This window comes from Rhincodon typus, chromosome 40 (genome assembly GCF_021869965.1).
Source record: "Rhincodon typus isolate 14 chromosome 40, sRhiTyp1.1, whole genome shotgun sequence".
Taxonomy (NCBI): Eukaryota; Metazoa; Chordata; class Chondrichthyes; order Orectolobiformes; family Rhincodontidae; genus Rhincodon; species Rhincodon typus.
The window spans coordinates 12,447,968-12,468,326 of record NC_063371.1 but is presented as its reverse complement, the minus strand read 5'-3'; the positions used below and the strand labels follow the sequence as shown (position 1 = coordinate 12,468,326).

Here is a 20,359-nt window from a genome sequence, read left to right as displayed (position 1 = left end):
CAAGCAGCATCATAGGAGCAGGAAGGCTGATGTTTTGGGCCTAGACCCTTCATCAGAAACGTCAGCCTTCCTGCTCCTATGATGCTGCTTGACCTGCTGTGTTCATCCAGCTCTACACCTTGTTATCTCCGATTCTCCAGCATCTGCAGTTCCTACTATCTCTGGATGTATATATACATGTTATCAGCAGATGGCAGCACAGGTTCGAAGCCCAGAATATCCTTGGATTTATTAACAGGGACCTGGGATGGAAAGATCAAGTTGCCATAGTCTTACCAGACCACAGGGGCTGAGAGATGACTGATCATAGCTTGACTTGAGGGTCTCTATACCTCAGGTAAGGGAGAGATTGAGAAAGAGTCCTTCACGGTAAGCTCAGCTGGTGCAGGGGTTGAACCTGCAATGTTAGGGGTTCTGCATTACAAACCAGCGTGCAGCCACACGGAGCTTATACGAACCCCAGCCTGGCGTACAAGAGCAGAGGTTGAACTTGCATACGGCACGAGTTAGTCACAGCTGGCATCTTGTGTCCCGTTCTGGGCGTCACACATTAGGAAAGATGTGAAGCCAATGGAGAAAGGTCCAGGGATGAGAAACTTCAATTATGAAGACAGATTGGATAAGATGGGGCTCTTTTCCTTGAAGATGAAAAGGATAATCGAAGATCTGACATATTCAAAATGATGAGGAGTCTGGACAGAGAGTTGACAATCAAAGCAAAATACAAGAAAAACGTTTGTCTCGCAGTGAGTGGTTAGGGGAATATACTGCCTGAGACTGTAGTGGAGGCAGGTTCAACTGAAGCTTTGAAAAATGCAGTCTGTGATCTGAAAAGGAAGGGTGCGCAGCAGAATGGCACTCGGTAAATTGATCATTGGGAGAGCTGATGAGACAACGACGGGCCGAATGGTCTCCTTCCGTGGTGTAATCATTCTGAGATTGTGAAATTGCAGCTAATTAATGCAGGGCAAGATCTCACAACAACAATTAAGTAAATGAGCAAACAGCTTATTTTCCTCATGCTGGTCCAGCGATCAATGTTCGCCTAGGACACCTGAAAAAAACATAACTTGGGGCCAGGTGCCGTCTTTTTCAGAATGAGATTTAACATCCATCGTATGCAAGCTGCTGTGTGCTTCGATGACGGCAGCTCAGTGCATCTGTACTTCGACCGCACTGTGTTATACAACACAAAACACGGTGTAAATGGCCTCGTGAATCTTGTTTTATTAATCAGACAGGAGTTTGTTCAGTCGTCAATGTACAGATGATGTCTGATCTGATGCTGCTTGAAAGATGTGGAGTGCTTGCTTTCATCTTTCAACAATAATTAAGAGAGATGTGAGGTGATGAAACTCACCGAGTCTGACCTTCCATGTTTTATCAAGCGCTGTGCTGCCTGGCTGAAGGTTACAGTGCTATTTATAGAGCTGGCGATGAAGCAACATGACTCCTTTATTCCAACTTCAGTGCAAAACGACTGATACAAATCAATTTAACAAACTCAGAGACAGTATATGAAACAAGCCCCGCAGAGATAGAACGGATTTTGTTTACTGGGATCTGTTTCTGAAATGTTTGGTCGTTTTCCCTTTGTTACACGTCAAGGGGAGAGTCTGATTTTTGGGAAACAGCCATTTAAAGAGGGTCCTGACTGATTCCAAGATAACATGGTGCAGAGCTGGATGAACACAGCAGGCCAAGCAGCATCAGAGGAGCAGGAAAGCTGACGTTTCGGGCCGAGACCCTCCTTCAGAAATGATGCTGCTTGGCCTGCTGTGTTCATCCAGCTCTGCACCTTGTTATCTCAGATTCTCCAGCATCTGCAGTTCCTACTATCTCCTGACTGATTTCAATTGCTTTTCGTTTGCATCTTTCCAGACCCTTCGCTTTGTGAAGAATTCGGGACTTCTATGCATTGCCCACATCGATCAGTTTGTTCAGTGTGGTGTGCAAGTGTCAACTTCTATGCAGCACAAAACGCACACAACGTCAGACTGGTTGCACCATGCATTAGAAAGAGTTGGTGTGCCTTTAGTGATACAATTTATGCACGTGTTTTTGTCCCTGAATTGTTCGCTATAAACACACACTGAGAAGATCGTGGTATCAGGGCGCGTTATTCTTAACGCCGACGCTAAATGGCGCAGCAACTGTACCATTTTAGTCCCATGTCATGGGACTGCTGTCTGGAACAGAGATGGCACTTGGCCACTTGGAGAGTGAAGAGGCTCTTAGGTGCCTGATTGGATGATTGGTAAGAGCAAATCAGTAGGCCATTCGGCCCCTTGATCCTGTTCCACCATTTGCTTAGATCATGGCTGATGATCTCCCTCAATGCCACTTTGCTGCTCTTCCTCTGCATCCCTTGCTGCCCCTAGTCTTCCAAAATCTCCAGGCATCTGGATGGGTATATGAATGGGAAGGGTTTAGAGGGATTTGGGCCAAATACTGGTAAATGGGACTAGATTTATTTCAGGTATCTGGTAGGCATGGACGAGTTGGACTGAAGGGTCTGTTTCCATGCTGTACAGTTTGATGACTCTATAATTTGGAAAGATTGATAAAATCATGAGGGGCATGGATAGGGTGAACAGCCAAGGTATTTTCCCTGGGGTGGGGGTGGACTCCAAAACTAGAGGGCATGGGTTTGAGGTCAGAGGGGAAAGATTTAAAAGGGACCTAAGGGGCAACTTTTTCACGCAGAGGGTGGTGCCTGTATGGAATGAGCTGCCAGAGGAGGTGGTGGAGGCTAGATTTATTTAGGATATCTGGTCGGCATGGATGATTTGGACCAAAAGGTCTGTTTCGATGCTGTGTACGTCTGTGACTCTATCAGTGGAATGAAGATACTCAACAATGAGGCACCTGTTATTTTTCTCAGATTTGCTGGCACAATTGAGAGATTTATCTTCATTTCCTGAATACTTTAGGGCAATTCTGAAACATGGCCAACCCTAGTTGTGAGGTATGAGTTTCACCACATAATGCTTTCAGTTGTATTTCCTACCTGCTATGTAATGAATTACAAAGGAATGAGAGTCATGGTACACTGCCCAGGGAATGCAAACCCCTGTGATCGCTGCGAGAAAAGAGGCATGGGGGATTGACAATAGAGTTCTACCAACGCCATCATGAGGGGCCAATGGTCTCCTGTGGCATTGTATCATTCCATGATCCAAATACAGAAAACAAGTGGTTGAGGATTGCTCCAGTAGACGTGTAGATTTGCTCTGTCCTCACATGATTCCTGTGAGTTCAGTAACCGCTGCTCGGTAAAATAGTGTGTGGGACAAGAGAGAATAGGTGTGCAGGATATACAGCTTACACATTCTTTTTACAAAACAGATTTTTACAAAGTGCATCTTAGGTCCACTTGAGTTGTCTTCTCAATTCTTTTTATACACTGCTTTGTTAAACATTGTTTTAGCTGACAGTTTTTTTTATTATTCATAGTGCCTTACAGTAACAGAAACTTTCTCCAGCATCTTTCACAATTCGAGAATATCCCAAAGTACTTCATGTCAAGTGCAGTCACTTTTTTTTTTAAATTTCAAAATGTACTTTATTCAAAAAACATACGTTTACTAAGTCACTAAAGCAGTTCAGTTCTGTACAGTAGCATATGAAGAAAAGAGACAAACACTGGAGTTTGACTCTATCCAACAAATAAACTAAAGACATCTCTTACTTGTGCAAGATTTAGTGCAGTCATAGATCATAGAATCCCTACATTGTGGAAACAGGCCCTTTGGCCCAACAAGTCCACACCGAACCTCAGAGCATCCCACCCAGACCCATCCCCTGTAACTCACTTAATCTACACATCCCTGAACACGATGGGCAATTTAGCATAGCCAATTTACCTAACCTGCACATCTTTGGAAACTGGAGGACCCGGAGGAAACCCACGCAGACACGGGGAGAATGTGCAAACTCTGCACAGACAGTCACCCAAGGGTGGAATTGAACCCAGGTTGCTGGCGCTGTGAGGCAGCAGTACTAACCACTGAGCCACCGTGCCACCCCTGGCACTGTTGTAATGTAGAAAACATGGCAGTCCATGTCCCACGTCAAGCTCTCACAAACAGCAATGTGACAATGGCCAAGTAATCTGTTTTGATGATGTTAATTGAGGCATGAAAGTTGGCCAGGATGCCATGGAGATCCGCGAGGGCAACTTGAGACCCCAATTTAACATCTTGCAGGCACTCTGTTTCAAACAATGGGGCAGTGCGGTGCGAGTGTACTCTGGTGGAATGTCAAGCTGAACTATACACTTAGACCTTCTGTGTGAAATTTACATGCACAGCTTTTCAACTCTGAAGCAAACAGTCCTCCTGACTGACAGCTGACAATGCAATTTCTGAAATTGTGTGTGGTGCACAACAAAACATCGCTTTCCTGTGGACTGAATGAAAAGAGCTAGGTTAATTTTTATTGTCAGGTCATGTTGAGATATTGGAATTTTGCCTCTCATTCAGTCTTCAGAGACTTTTTACCTTTTTTATATGTTTCAAAAGGTGTACTTTCCAAACACATACAAGAGCTGCATGCAAGCTGTGCTGGAATACCTGTACACGGGACAGTTCTGTTCTAGCCCAGACCTGGATGCCATGGAACTCATTGTGCTGGCAAATCGCCTCTGTCTACCTCACCTGGTAGCATTAACAGGTAAGAAATGGGATCTCACTAAAATTTAAGTTTGTCCAAGGTTCATGGTGTTGAGATCCTTATCTTTGGTGGGAAATCTGTTTGCTTTTGAAAATGCTTCAGTTTTAACTTCCAAAAATGTTGTTCTCACAAGTGCTTCTCTTTCTTGATCTCCCAAGTGGGACCTTATCAAAATCTTTCTTACGGACACACAAGCGAAAAGTAACTATTTAGATCCTTCACCACTTCCACATCCTCCATGATCAATTCCCTTGTCCCTGCCTGAAGTTGTTTTAGCTTTCATCTACATTCAATGCACAAGGTCAATCCAGTCTTTGAGATTTGATAACTGAGAAATGAAATGAATGGATTGGTTTTGCTTTGTTGCAGAGCAGTACACAGTAATTGGCCTGATTGAAGCAACACACCAGGGTGTAGACATAGATGGAGATGTTCTCCTGTTCCTGGAAATGGCTCAGGTAAGAGAGTGTCTTGGTTTGTAATCCCAGCTAAATTAAATTGTCAAATCCATTTGCTGGTCAAACAGTAACTTTACAAGTTGGCCATAAACAGAGAAACCAGGTGTGTCCCATGCTCGCAGAAAGTCTCGGTAATGCAAACGTAGAATTGTATGCATGAGTGTACTCAGGGAAGAGACTGAACAGAGATGACAAGAAAAAACACAGAAATTCCATTTCAAGAGTTGCTTTTATTTAATTTATTCTTTGGGTGTTGGTCTCACTGGCAAGGCTTGCGCTTGTTTCCCATCCCTTGTTGCTCTTGAGAAGTGGATGCAGACTTACTTGATCCACTTTGTTAAAGCTGCTTCTGGGATCTTGTCTCAACTACCAAAAAGAAATGGAGCTATACATTGAGGTTATGATATTACGTGACTTTGAGGGGGAAGAGACCACATATTTTGGAGGTGCTATCAAAGAGGACATGCCAAATCACTGCCTTGCATCCTGCAGGTAGAACAAACTGCTGATGCTCGTAGTATGGAGGCTTAACTCCAGGCTTGGCTCACCATCTAGTGGATTGCTTTGTCCTGGTTGATGTTAAGCTTCTGGACTGTTGTTGCAGCTGCACCCATCCAGGTAAATGGAAAATATTCAATTAGACTTCTGACTTGTGCCTCATAGATAGAGATGAGGGTGTAGGGAGTCAGGAAGTGAACTACTTGCTGCAGAATACCTGCAGGCTCATTTACCAATCATCCCATCACTTCTGACAAGTGTTTTTCCACACAATGCTACCAGCACCTTCTCTCTAAATGCCGCATCTTGAGATGAACTTACTTTGGAAGTTTTCAGCTTCCACACAATTTTACACCCTCCAGAATGTGCAGTTATGTGACGTTCAGTTTTGTTCAACCTATTGAAAGATGTAATATGAGGACCTCACAGCGAGGGCCACATAGTGGAGGCCTTTCTGCCTTCAATTCTTTATCAGTGAGTGATAGCTGAGAGGAATGCACCTTACCCAATGTTCAAGTGGTTATGGCATTCAGCATGGAATCAGACACTAAACGATATGCCTGGAACTGAGATCCAGACTCTTGTGTTATTTATTCAACACTATCAATGTCCAAATGTCTTTAGAATGTATCATAACCCAACAGGAACACTGCTCAGAAACTCTTTTTAGGCATTTTACAAATAATAAGGTGAAACACAAATGCTGAACGCAATATAGCCGACAAGGATTCGGACCACTTCTTGCTGAAAAAGATGAAAATAATCAGTGCTGCATTAGACCACAGGGACGAATGAGCAGAAGTAGGCCATTCAGCCCATCAAGTCTGCTCCACCATTCAGTGAGATCCTGGCGGCTCTGATAATCCTCACCTCCACTTTCCTGCCTTTTCCCCATAAGCCTTGATTCCATCACTGATTTACAAATGTCTATCTCAACAATCAAAACTGTAGCTAGTTGACAAGTGAGGTCATCAGAGACAATAACACTGCTAGCATTAAATATCCAAATGTAATTTTCAGGTTGGGGAGGGGATCCTGGCTAATTTTCCCTCTGCTCCTCTTCCCACCATGTTAAGTAGATGGTGAGATGTGAACCTGGACACAGATTATTTACTTGATGGAAAGTTTATTCCCACAAAGCAGCATCACATATCTCTGCTTCCTGGCTAGCAACCCACTCACTGCTGGGCAGTGCCTTTTGATAGTACTTACAGTGTCCATTTATAAATGAATGAATTAAATCAATGTCAAACTCTTTTAACGGGGTATTTTCAGATTATTGTAACAAAAACACAGTTGTTGAAAGGAAGGTTTTCGAATTAAAAGGCATTTTGAGGGAGATAATACGTGCCAGTCTTGCAGCTCCTTCCTGTGCTCTTTTGAGCAAACTTATAAATGATTAAATTGATTCATGAATTAGTCAGTAATTTAAAGAAACAGCATTTTTTACTCATTTGAGGAACAAAATAAACAATAAACCAAATTACCAACTCCTTAAAGGGCACTGTCACATTAGTAGAATGAAACAAAAACGAGAGGGGAGCCAATTCCTCTTCATAAATCATCAAATCTAACAAATTGGTTAATTTGTACTCAAGAGCAGGATACTGTAACAGAAACTTCAACAGAAATGTATCAACTTCTTTTAACACATCATTTGGGAGCCTGTGGCTGCTCTCCAGGCCCTGCTGTGCCATCCAGTCATGGATGCCCTCAAAGGCACCTGGTACTTCTCCAGGAACCATGGATGCGAGACAGTATTTGGCACTAACAACCCCCTCCACCTCAATCATAACCCACCCAACTCCATGGGGCACTGTCTGGAGCAGACAGCTTCCTCCTTAGCCAGGGTCAGAAGCAGACAAACAAGGCCCTTCTCCTTACGCCTTCTCATTGAGTGACCAAAGATCAGGAAGATAGAGATGGAATCTGACCATAAGTTGAAGAGTGGCCCCTTCCATTCATGAAGGTGGGTCTCTAACATTGCACAACCTACATAAATGAAGAAATTGGACTCCTCAGGGCCCCAGAGATAGCTGACAGCCTGGATCCCATGAAATCCTTATTCACTGAATGCATGAGACTACTGTGTGCAACGTGCTCGATACCAAATTCCTGATGGGAAAAGGGAGGCCACCCTGATAGTACAGGCCCCCAGTGGGAGGCGCACTTCCTCCGGCCAGTAGGACGGAAAGCCATGGAGTGCCTGAACATGGACAAGTGTGAGGAAGTGAACACTGTGTAGCAGGAAACCCCTGTGTGCAGAATGGAATGGGGCAAGGGGTATTGCTGAGAGACAGCTCAATATATGGGGCTGAGATTCCGGAGAGTGGTTACGTAGCCCAGGGCCAACATGAAATTATGTCCAATCAGGGATCAGTTCAAACGGAGGGATGATCAATATATCTGAGCTGCTTTGACCACCACGAGTGCAGGCTGAGCACCATAATTTCTGCATGGTTTTGGCAATGAGCTGGACACGCAGCACACACAACGTGCAAATTCCTGTGGTTTCCAGTAGCCCATTCCTCCACCATCCAGCATGTCCCCACAACTCTCGTCTCTCCAGCAGTCAAGCGCTCTCATTAATCCAGCAGCATGGTGAATCCATGGTGGCTTGAGTTGCAGCTTCCTGATAATGGCCGCTATTTCGAAGAGAGGGAGCTCAGGTGGGAGCCAGACTGTGTTCCAGAATTTGATCAGCATCTGGTAAAAGGCAGGCAACTCTGGCAAGGTGCCATGAGACTTTTTCAATCTGTAAACATCATAAGGAGGGTTCTCCACATAAGGGTATCGCTGGCAGGTCTGAAGACATAAGGTTGTCACCTGGGTGTGAAAGCACACCAGCGCCTGTCTGCCCTTCTTAAGCAGGAGGCGTAGAACTGAGGCAGAGACCTATTGCTGCCTTCCGTCCCAAAAGTCAATGGGTTTCTTTCGTACCTTAGTGACAAGGGGAGGGATCAAAGTGACCAGCTGGAACCACAACATGGTGGACGCCAGTTGGTTTGTCACCAGGGCTCAACATCTTTAGAACAGTATCCCAGGGTCCCTTTCTTTGCACTGAAGAAATTTCATCAGGAAATACCTATTTGTCTTGAATGTTAACAAGACAATGAATAGAACAGTAAAACATCTCTCATCCAACTTGCCCGTGCAGCCAATGCTGGCTCTGGTGCTAATACTGAAATAAAGGTGAGATACCTTGGCATTCAAGCTGACATTTTTCTGGTACTCTGACTGAGAACTGTATTAGATAATCACCATGACCAGCTTGCAATTAACAACCGACTTTAATCTAACCATTCTCCTGACTCTGATGCAGGAGTTATTTGGCATTTAAGTACAGTGAACTGAGAGTATGTCCCATTAAACTGAATTCATTACCTCAATGACGAACCTTTCAGTTGAGACTCTGTATGAACATGCTAGAATTAATTCTTATTCACAAGGTGGACATTAGAGCCTGGGAAGGATGAGAGGATTGATTTTTTTTACCCCTGCTGTATAACTATAGCAGTGGATCTGTCAATCCTGCAGAAATGATCTCAGCAACATCCGTGGACTTGTCCCAAAATTTGGAGAGCTGTCCTACAGACGATTCTAGCAAAAATTTGATATAGTCATGCACAGAAAATCATACCTTACAGATTATTTCCCAGACAACACCAGCCACTGTCACTGGGTGTGTCCTGTCCTACCATAAGAACTGCTAGAAATTGCAGCAGTTACAATGATTTACAGTCAGGAGGGAGTTGCCACAGCAGTCCTCAACATTCACCCCATACCCCATGAGGTCTCATGGCATCAAGTCAAACATGTACAAGAAATCCTGCTGCTGATTTCCATGAATCACTGAGCCCTTTGACTGATGAATCAGAACTTCTCCATGTTATACACCACTTTGAGGGAGCACTGAGGGTAGCAAAGGCCCAGAAGGTGCTGTGGGTGAGGGATCCAGCAGCACAAGCTGTGTGCTGTTAGCAGCAGCAGCAGAATTGTATTCAATCTCATTTTGTAACATCATGGCCTTGCTTCTTGTCTTTATTGATCTGTCCCCTTAGCTGGTCATACCAAGTTAAATTTAGAAAGGACAGCATGGTGGTTCAGTGGTTAGCTTCACAGCATCAGGGACACAAGTTCAATTCCACTCTCGGGCGACTGTCTGTGTGGAGTTTGCACGTTCTCCCCATATCTGCATGGGTTTCCACGAGGTGCTCCAGTTTCCTCCCACAGTCCAAAAATGTGCAGACTCGGTGGATTGGCCATGCTAAATTGCTCATAGTGTTCAGTGATGTGTAGATTAGGTGTGTTAGCCATGGGAAATGCAGGGTTACAGGGAAAGGGCAGGGGTCAGGTCTGGGTGGGATGCTCTTTGGAGGGTCAATGTGAACTTGTTGGGCTGAAGGGCCTGTTTCCACACTGTCGAGATTCTGAGTTCTCTGATTCCATTCCACATGGTATCTTTCTGCAAAACATCAATTTATAAAGTTTGAGTTTATTAGTCACTGAGAAAAAAGAGAACTTGCTGGTGAAACTCAGCAGGTCTGGCAGCATCTGTGGGAAGAAAACAGAGTTAACGCTTGAAGTCCAGTGACTCTTCATCAGACTCTTCACTGGTCTTAATGTTAACTGTTTCTCTCTCTACAGATGCTGTTAGACCTGCTGAGTTTCGCCAACAATTCTTATTTTTGTTTCTAATCTCCAGCATCTGAACCTCTTCAAATCGATTATGAATTAAATATGAGAATAATTAGTAACACAACACATACACAAATTAGAATCGAATTTAAAAAGTAGAAGTTTTTTAAAAAATCAGAATTTCAGATATGTTTCTGAATGTTTGTGAACAGCAGATAGTTGAACATTGCAGCTCTTACAGTGGTGGTTACAGGTCGCATTGTTGTTGGTATGTGACAGTATGTTTCATGATCCTTAGTTTTGCAGATTGATTGGGATTCTGTAGTTGTGATTCCTTTCAATTACAAGTGAATTCTTGCATTCAGGGTGAGGGACAGTCAGTTTATTGTCCTGGTTGCTTTTGTCTGACTACTAGCCAGCCGACTTCTTCCGCTCAGAGAGATGCCTTTTACCTGTAACACGGGTGATAATATGCCAATTCTTCAACTGTGACATTGACAGCATGCTAATATCCAAACCCAGACAGGTACAGGCAAAAATGTTTATTCATTTTGCACACTTCAGTAGAGTTGAAACTGGCTTTTTAACACCTATATTTGTGTATTCTTTAAAGGGGAAAACAGAAAATATGTATTGGGACTTAATCTGGAAGGTTGGCTTCCCCTTGAGCAATCAGCCATTGACCCTCTATTATCTTTGTATTCACAAGAAATCACAATCCAGTCTGTTTTGATTTGCCTCTTCCTCCCTTTGAAGGGCTGTTGCTTGAAGTTCCCTTCATATCTTTAAGTGTTACATTGCATCTTTTTATCTCTCCAGCCAGCACATGATTTACATCAGTACCATCTTTGGTTGTATTAGCCGCTTTTAAAACAAACTCACATTGGCATTACAAGTTAAAAATGTCCACAGTGTTTGGGGTTCTGACCAAGGTCAGGACATCATTGACTATAAACTGAGCTGTTGCAGCTATATAAGTATTGTGGCTGAAAAACCAATTTAGAGTCTGGGATTTCTGAGGTGAGCAACTTAGCTGAAGAGTTCTTAAAGCCTGCCTACCATCTGTAGCATGGCTGCCCAAAGTGATGGTCAGGACCAAAAGGAATCATGAGCTACAAGGTAGCAATGGTCACCATGGAGCTTTAATGGAGTATTAACAGCAGTGTCCTGTGCTCATGGGCAGGCCCTTGGTTACAAAGGACCAACTAGCTCTCACAAATCTCTCTTCACCATTTCTCCACTCATATCTCACTGAGGGGTCAAGACAATTTTCATACCTCAAAATGAGGTCACATTTGGAAAGAGCTTGGGAGACAGGGATCGACAAGGGATGAGTCAGGAGTGGCTGACTCCTGGGGTACTGACTCCTGGAATACTCCCTAATTGCCTAGAAAAGTGCAGCTCCAACAACACTTGAGTAGCTTGATACCATCCAAGACGAAGTGCTCACTTGATTGGCACCACATCCACAAATATCACCGATCCTCAGTAGCAGCACTGTGTACCATCTCCAAGATGCACCGCAGAAATTCACCAAAGATCCTCGGACAGCACCTTCCAAACCCACGACCACTTCCATTGAGAGGGATAGGGTCAGCAGATACATGGGGATGCCACCATCTACAAGTTCCCCTCCAAGCCACTCACCATCCTAACATAATCACCACTGCTTCACCATCATTAGGTCAAAATCCTGGTACTCTGCAGGATTGTGGGTGAACCTGCACCAGGTGCATTCCAACAGGCCACCACCACCTTCTAAGGGTAATTAGGGTCGGGCAACAGGTAAGTGACACCCACAACCCATTAAAGAGGTTTATAAATCATTCCATTCCATCAAAGGAGAGCTTACTACTTGATGAAATTGAGGAGATTTTGACCTAATTGAATTTTCATGATTAAACAAGGGACCACTTGACCAGAAGGACAGAAATAACAAATTATATAGTTCAAATATGAAGCCTAGAGACATTCTGCATTTCAAGTGATGAATTCCAGAATATTGTGTTTATTCCTGGCTGGGACTACATTGGTGACTTGTTAATCAAGTTAAAGAGCACCAAGTTTAACTCAGGATAACACCACTGTTCTGCATCAAATGGACAATGGTCTGACATTGTGGCGTCAATTTTAACCCACTGCCTACTGCACATGCAAAGGCCAAAGGCCACTGACTTAATTGACACACGTGTAATTTTGAAACCACACATGGATGTCTCTCATATTTCCCCTTGCCTATTGACAAAACACAGCAAAAGTTGCTGACTGACTACAGGCAACCATTGGTACATGGTACTGCTTAACAAGCTTGATCCAAATGCTTGGAAATGAGGAGCAAGGAGTGTGCTCCCTCACTTACCGCACCCCACCACAGGATTTGAGTCATTGATCTCCCTGCAGTTACTCAAGAACCTCTTTGATTCCTTATTCCCTCCAGACCTCACTGACACAGATTATGATGCCATCTGTCCCCAAATTCCCATTGCTGTGCAGTGACCAGCTTGATATCTGGCCAAGTGTTGGGTGGGACTCTGAGAGCTTCTGTCTAAATGAGGCCTGTAATTGACTAAAAGGTTCATTGAGCAGTAGATTTAATGAAGAGTGACAATAAGCTTATGTGTATTTCTCTCTTGCTTTCTGAGCAGTTCCACTGTGCCCATCAACTCGCTGAATGGTGCCTGCATCACATCTGTACAAACTACAACAACGTATGTCGCAAGTTTCCCAGAGAAATGAAGGCAAAGTCTCCTGGTAGGATTCCAGTACTCTTTCTCATTCAACAACACCATGTGCTCTGCCATACAATTCCACCTTCATCATTGTAACCCCCTACAGATGTGACAGTATTCACTCAGCACCTCAGTTTGTCAATGATCCTTCATATTTCACAGGAGGTTAAGGTTCCCTTCTTTTATTCATGCTTAGACTCTTAGGCAGTTGGAGCCCTTTCATTGCTTTTTTCAGAATCATATCAGAGGTAGAGGATAATGTGACCTAGGTCTGTTGTGAGAATTCAACAGAAATAACACAACGTCCAACAATCCTGGATGTCTCTGTCTCTGTAAACCTAATCACGGAAGACCTGTTTATCAGCAGCGAGTTCTGAAACTAGAGGACACAGATTGGAACCAATAAAGCTAGAGGGGAAATGTGAAGTAATGCAGTGACGTTTTACAATCTGGAATACACTATCTGAAAGAGTGACAGAAGCAGATTCAACAGTAACTCTGAGGAGAGAATTGGATTGCTATTTAAAAATGAATTATTTGGGAAAAGTGCAGGGAAACAGAACAAACCAGAGCTCATTCAGAAAGCCAGCAGGGGTGAAATGCACCCAATGGTGGTCTGCTGTGCTGTATGACTCTCTGATTTGGTTATTGGTACATATTTTCGGTTTGTGTGATCCTTTTATAGTTAAAATTACCATATGTCCCATTCTTCTTCCAACATGTCACAGTACCAATTCTCAATTGTTTGAAAAGAGACAATAGGATTTTGTATGCACTGGCTATAGTACACTTGTTTGATTCAGGCAGTCTTGTTTCAGAATGTTGGAGCTGACCGCTTTTGTCTTGAACATGAAACTCAAAGAGAAGCTTGTTTCACTGGTTCGCTAAGAGATAGTTTATTTCCATCCTGGCTAACAGTCCCTTTAGGTTCTGAAAGATGAAAAAGCAACTTTTTTTGAGATTGTGCCGATCATGACCTTGGGATATCACACACTGTTTGTTTCACAGTCTCTGATGTGCTTTTAAAGTTAGTGCCTTAAAGTCAGAAACACAGCAGCCGATTTACACACAGCCAGATCCTACAAAACTTGTTGTGTGATCCTCTGTTCACTCTGCATCACTCTGGGTTTTGTGGATTTCTGCACCAATCCGTCTGATGTGCCAGAGGTTAAAATGCACCCCCGGATTGACTTTCTTTTGGGAGCTTCACTCACTTGGAAGGCCATTATTGGAGCTACTGTACATTTCTGTCCAGACAGGATTCCCACAGGCCATCAGCCAGCTTTCAGATGTAAATCTTGGAGGTGCGAAAGCATTTTGCATTGAGGATGGGGACTGTGAGTAGTGCTGCTGTCTTGCCACTGCTAAATAAAATTACTTTGAACTTTACAAAACGAGACTGGTTGTCAAGCACCACAGATCTGTGACCTGTCACACCTACTACTTCCCAGCTTACTCATCTCACCCTTTCAATCTCTCCTTCTTGCCTCATTTGCTTATCTTGCATTGCCAAAACCAGTGCCTATCCTAGACAGCAAGGTGTACTTTCTCACCACTCTTGGAGGAAATTCACCTGAATTCCCTCATTCATTTATTAGTGACTATCATATTTATAGCCCTGAGGTTTATATTTCCCTAGATGAAACATCCTAAGTCCATCTCCCTTTTTAAAGTCCTTCATCATCCCACCCAGACATATTGTCAATCTGGTCAATTGTTCAATCTCAATAACAGGAGTGAGAAATCCCCTTTGACATGCTCTTTCCCTCCCTCCTGAAGGCTGTAACACAAGTAGATAAAAGCTTATGGGATCTAATGAGTCCATGCTTTGAATGCATTGCCTGTCATTATGCTATTGTTTGGTATAGTTGATGGGAATAACACAGTTATCCAGAAGAGAATCCCAATATACTGCAGGATTCGTAAAGTAGAATGTAGTTCAACATTCAGCTGCTCCACTATTTAGTTGTGACTGCTCTGCACTTGAGCTGTGATTAGCTGCTTGAACTCCGTATTCCTTTATACACTTACCTCAGAAAAATCACAATCAATTTCAGTGTTGAAAGTTGTCTTCCAGCATCCACAGCCCTTTATCAGAAAGATTAGGAAATCTCTGGAGCCTTGATGTTTGAGAGATGCACCCTGATCATGGCTAACCATGGAATGAAAAATTGAGTTCAAAGCCCACTCTGGAGAGTTGAGCACATAATCTAGGCTAAGGATCCTGTGCAGTCCTGAGAGATTCCTGCATTGACCAGAGGCGCTGTTCTTTGTTGAGATGTTAAACCAAGGCCCCGTCTGCCCTCTTTGGTCAATGTAGAAGATCAGAAAAGAACAGAGGAGTCTTGTCTATATATCCTGGATCATCATAATGAATACACAATCACATGACCTCATTTCTGTGGGATCTTCCTGTGTGCTGATTGTCCACTGTGTTCCCTCTGTGGATGACAACATTTGAGAAGTACTTAATTGGTTGTGAGACATTTTCCATTGTGCTGAGCTCATGAAATTCACCAGTAAAATCCAAGTTGTTTCTTGAACTTGGGTTAGTGAGGGGAGTGGGTGTGGAGCTGCAAAAGGTTGCATTGGGCAATGCAGGCTTGCTGGTTCCGCTCAGGAAGGAAGACCTTATAATGTGGTGTGAAATGAGTGTGAAGCAAATGTTCTACTCATGATTTTGTTGACATTTCCTTTCAGAAAACCAGGACTACTTTGAAAAGCATCGCTGGCCTCCTGTCTGGTTCCTAAAAGAGGATGATCACTACCAGCGAGCTAGGAAGGAACGTGATAAAGAGGATTACTTGTGCCAGAAACGCCAGCTCAAGCGCAAGTGGTTTTTCTGGAATTCAAGTTCACCTTCCACAGCCTCGTCCTCCTCCACTGTTGTTTGAAACTATGGCTTGGATTGATGGATCCCTTCTTTCTTTGGAAAAAAAAACTGTCGGTTCTTCCAGCGCACGGTGGTTTGAAGGCCTTAGTTTCCAATTGGCCAAGCCTTCAGTGGATTTTAATTACCAGGGGGCCAGACTGGTGCGAAGTGGCTAGACCATGGCAGCCAAAGTGAGTTTTTATTTTCTGATGGCTGGTGCGAACTTCTCTCTCTCTCTGTCACTCTCTCTCTCTCACACACACACATACACACATGCAAACACACACACATTAATAAAACTGAACTGTTGGCTCATCCCCATGACTATTACTAGAACAGATTTGGGAGGGTTTGATGATACTGAACCCTCAACCACATTGATTGGATCAGATAAACTGCAATAAAGCAGTGGGAGATTTTTGGTCATGATTTTATAACTAGCAACTTGTGTTAAACCTGATTGCTGACAGGGGGCCATCTAATACGGTGGTACATTTTAGGGAAGCATGGATCCTACTGTGGCTGAGCCAGCTCTGGTAAAAATTGGTACATTCTCAGATTTATATTTGGGTACAATTTGAATGGTTCTTATCATCTATACCTACTGCTCATAGCTTTTGTTTAAAGAATGAGAAGTCAGGGTTAGTTTCATGGAATTTTAGAAACAAAATACTTATTTTCCTCCCAAATTTCAGAATGTCACTGAAGTTGATTTTTTTTATTGTCGACTTGAAAAGTAATCCCTGCATTTGGAATTTATCCTTTACATGCTGGGCCCAAATACAAAATGTGCATATTTTGTATTTGAAAAACTGAAGTAAAATGGGCTAGAAGTTTATCAGTGAATAAATCTCAGTCAAGAGCAAAGTGATTCTTCTCCATATGACATGTAAGATTTGTATTGTAAAATGATACGTGCGCAAACCGAACTCAGACACACCAAGAGAAGACAATGTGAGGTTATAGATGAGTGCGTAGAATTATTTACCTCACAGCTCCACGGAGGTTTACACACAGTAATTTTTGCAGGTGTACTTTTTCCCCAATTGTGATACTTCATCAAAAATATGACCATTTTCCGAATGTTGCATTTTGATTGAACTGTACGAAAAGCGACGGTACAGGACAACCCTGGGGAGAGACTGAATCCAGGGTCAGAAACAATATCTATGGATATTTTGATACATCTTTTATGTATTGAATTTTTCTTCATGACATGCATCAAGGATGTCCTCCAGGTTTGGGCCATTGGAAACTGGAATGGAATCTGGGAGAAGTGAGTTTTCTTTTCACCCATTTCCATTTCCTTCAGCTTGCGATTGAAAAATAATGATATGCTGTGATTCTAGGGTTGAACAGTTTTAAACTCAAAGCTTAATTACAGTAGATATACAGACAGACCAGCAATGCAGTGTCCCCATGAAGCTTAGTTACAGTAGATATACAGACAGACCAGCAATGCAGTGCCCCCATGCTGTTTGACTGTACTGTATGCATGCCCTGAGGCTGTGTGCTTGTCCTGTGAGTGATACATTGCTGCTGGGAGCACATTGGAATCACCAGACTGTTCCAAATGATCTCATGCAACAAAACAGGACTTGTGATGGATTGATCCAAAACAAGTGTAAATTAGCACAGTTTGAGTCATGAAGCAAGGAGAAGGCACACTTTCTTGTGGCATTTCCTTCACAAGCAGGCACTGATATGCATCACTTGTATGTGGTGATAGCCAGGTCCAATTTCAAGTGCCTCTGGCATCTCATAAATTCATTGTGCAGAACCAGAACTCGCAACAAACCTGATGGTGGTTTGTTGTAATTCTACCAATTGCTGGGCTTGTGCACTTCAACATGTAGAAAGTATCTACTTGATGAGTTTTTGTGTTGTGAATCCTTTTGATTGAACACTCAGTCTCTTTAAATTCTTATTCATTGTAGGAATCTAAAGTAGTCTTTTTATGGGAATCAAACATTTATCTTCATTTGTTGCCTTGTGAATCAACATGAACTGTTTGTTTTTAAGCAAATTGGAGATATATCCTGGGTGGTTGGTTAACAGAAAGTGATTGAGTTGAAGAATAAAGTAGATGTGAAAATATTTTAAATATTGTCATTTGGTAAGTTTTGTCTCTGAGTATAGGGCTCCTTGTGTAAATACACTAAAATGTCTTCGTAAACATGGTTTGAAACCATTCTCTACTTTAGAGGTAGAACCTTGTAAAATGTGGAACATGCCAATTTCTGCTGTTCGAGGAGTAGGCCATTTGCAGCTCGTGCTTAGGTCAGAATTGGGAGCCCCCCCCCCCCCCACAGTACACTGGGAAGGACTGTGCAAGTTACATCTCTGAGCTGACACTGTGTTGTGTAGGTGCTCCTTGCTGAAATCCAAACTCAAAGGTTTTGTTTTCTTTATTCATTCACGAGATGAGGACCTCACTGGCTCGGCAGCATTTATTGTCCATCCCTAATTGCCCAGAGGGCAGCTAGGAGTCAACCACATTGCTGTGGGTCTGGAGTCACATGTAGGCCAGACCACGTAAGAATGGCAGTTTCCTTCTCCAAAGGACATTAGTGAACCGGATAAGTTTTTCCCGATAATCAACAATGGATTTCTGGTCATCATTAGATTTGTAATTCCAGATATTTACTGAATTCAAATTCCACCATCTGCCATGGCGGGATTTGAACTGAGTCCCCGGAACATTATCTGTGTCTCTGGACTAACAGTCCAGTGATAATACAACTAGACCATTGCAGTAAAAATACAGAGGTGGTTCAATGGTCAGGTCGTTTGCCTCGTGGACAGAGTCCCTGGACGGTACTGTTCTATATTCTTTGGGTGGAGCATATCTGAGCCTGAGAAAAGAAATAAAGAAATGAAAAAACAAAACCAGAGACAGACAGTGCCTGGAAAGAAAGCAGTCTGGCTTTGCACGTGGACCCTTCAGTCAGAAGTAGGAATCCATTGATCACCAGAAGACACTGATGTAAGGTCATTGCTTAAGAATTAGAGAGACAGAGAGAGACTAAAGAGCGATTTGTGCTGGACAGGGGAAAGCAGCCAAGGAAGTATAAAACTGCAGTTTCCAACTGCCCAGTAGTTGTCAGCTTGGTCAAGCTAAAGAAGTCAATCAGATCCAGACATCAGGTGTCAGTAGTTCAAGGTTGTTCGGCTGTTCTGCCTGCTTTCTGGAGAAAGGGTTTGTTTTTGGCAGTTCGTCAGGGCCATCCCCGATCCTTTGAATCTTTGGCTTAGCCAGATTTATCCAAGGCATGAATCTTGACTTGCAACCTCATTTGAATAGTGTAAGGTGTAGAAGACTTCATTCAGCGCAGTCTATCTCAGAGTAGCTGCTAAATTAAAACCGTGGCAGTCCAGGGCTGTGACAGTGCGCAAGCATTTCTGAAATCTTCGCGTTTTGAATACTTCGAACAGATTTCAAAACATGCACTGCAATTCTTTACTATACCGCAAATTTTAACACCTCAGACAAATATTCATGTATGAATCTCGTTGATTTGATCTATATGGCTGCATTGTGTCGGGATGGGGTGGGGCGGTGGGTAGCAATTCTGAGTGATTCTGTCGACAAAGCCACACAGAGATTGCAAGAGAAGCCTCTGCGGGGAGAGAGACAGAAACAGGGAACATTTCGAGTCCTGGAACAGTCGGCTTCAGAACCTGGAACTGTTGAGTTTCTCCAGCCATTCTCGGTGGGTCTATCGGATTGCCAGCATCCGCACTGTTTTGCTTTTCCGTAAGGGATGGGGTAACGTTGCTGTTTATATTGGTTGCACGTTGGAACTGAGGGAAGAGCGATATGGCCCTTCCAGTACGAATCCTGTGGACGCCCAGTCCAGCTGGCGAGGTGCAGATTCCCGCTCACTGCTGTAAACAAGCGGAGAAGGTGCTTTAGCTGGGAGATAGTCCGCCGTGAATATTTCTCGCCACAGCAGGGACGGATATTGCTGGGATGGAGAAGCCCCTCCAATGATTGCTTTGCCATTCGGTTTTGCTTCTGGGGAAGCTGCATCTGAGCTGCTTCCAGTCAGCCTCCGGTACCCTCCTGTCAGCTTCCTCGGCATATCGACATGCTGCTGAGGAACGGGCAGGACCTCTGTCCCTCCTGGAGTGGGGTCACACAGAGTTGGGCTCTCTGCTCTTGTGCACTGTCAGTCCAGCTGCGATTTCAACAAGGTATATCATCCCCTCCACCATCCTCTCCAAGGGGTCTATTGATCGGGGAGAAACGTGCACAGACACACTGTCCATTTTTCTATGCGGTCCTTTCCTTGGAGGGAGCAGATGGAGTGAAGGCGAACTGAACAAACAACACCAACCCCTCAACACGCAAGGCAAGGGGCAGCGCAGGCCGGGCAAAGAGTGTGCGCTTGCTGATGGTAAAGCTCCCAGAAGAATGCGCTCGGATTGACACAAAGACGGTGGATAGCAGACAGGCAGAACATGTTTACAGTCAGAGATAGTAGGAA

The 20,359-nt window shown here is 43.6% G+C and overlaps 1 protein-coding gene across 1 annotated transcript in view; it reads left to right on the top strand.

The window, feature by feature from the left end:
* LOC109910405 (rho-related BTB domain-containing protein 2) overlaps positions 1-20,359 on the top strand; it is a 95,277-nt gene that overhangs the window by 41,686 nt on the left and 33,232 nt on the right. Inside the window, exons 7-10 of the mRNA XM_048618588.1 lie at positions 4,524-4,674; positions 5,044-5,132; positions 12,914-13,019; positions 15,698-16,060. Of these exons, the coding sequence (XP_048474545.1) occupies positions 4,524-4,674; positions 5,044-5,132; positions 12,914-13,019; positions 15,698-15,891 (540 nt within the window). The 3' untranslated portion in view covers positions 15,892-16,060. The remainder of the gene's footprint in view (positions 1-4,523; positions 4,675-5,043; positions 5,133-12,913; positions 13,020-15,697; positions 16,061-20,359) is intronic.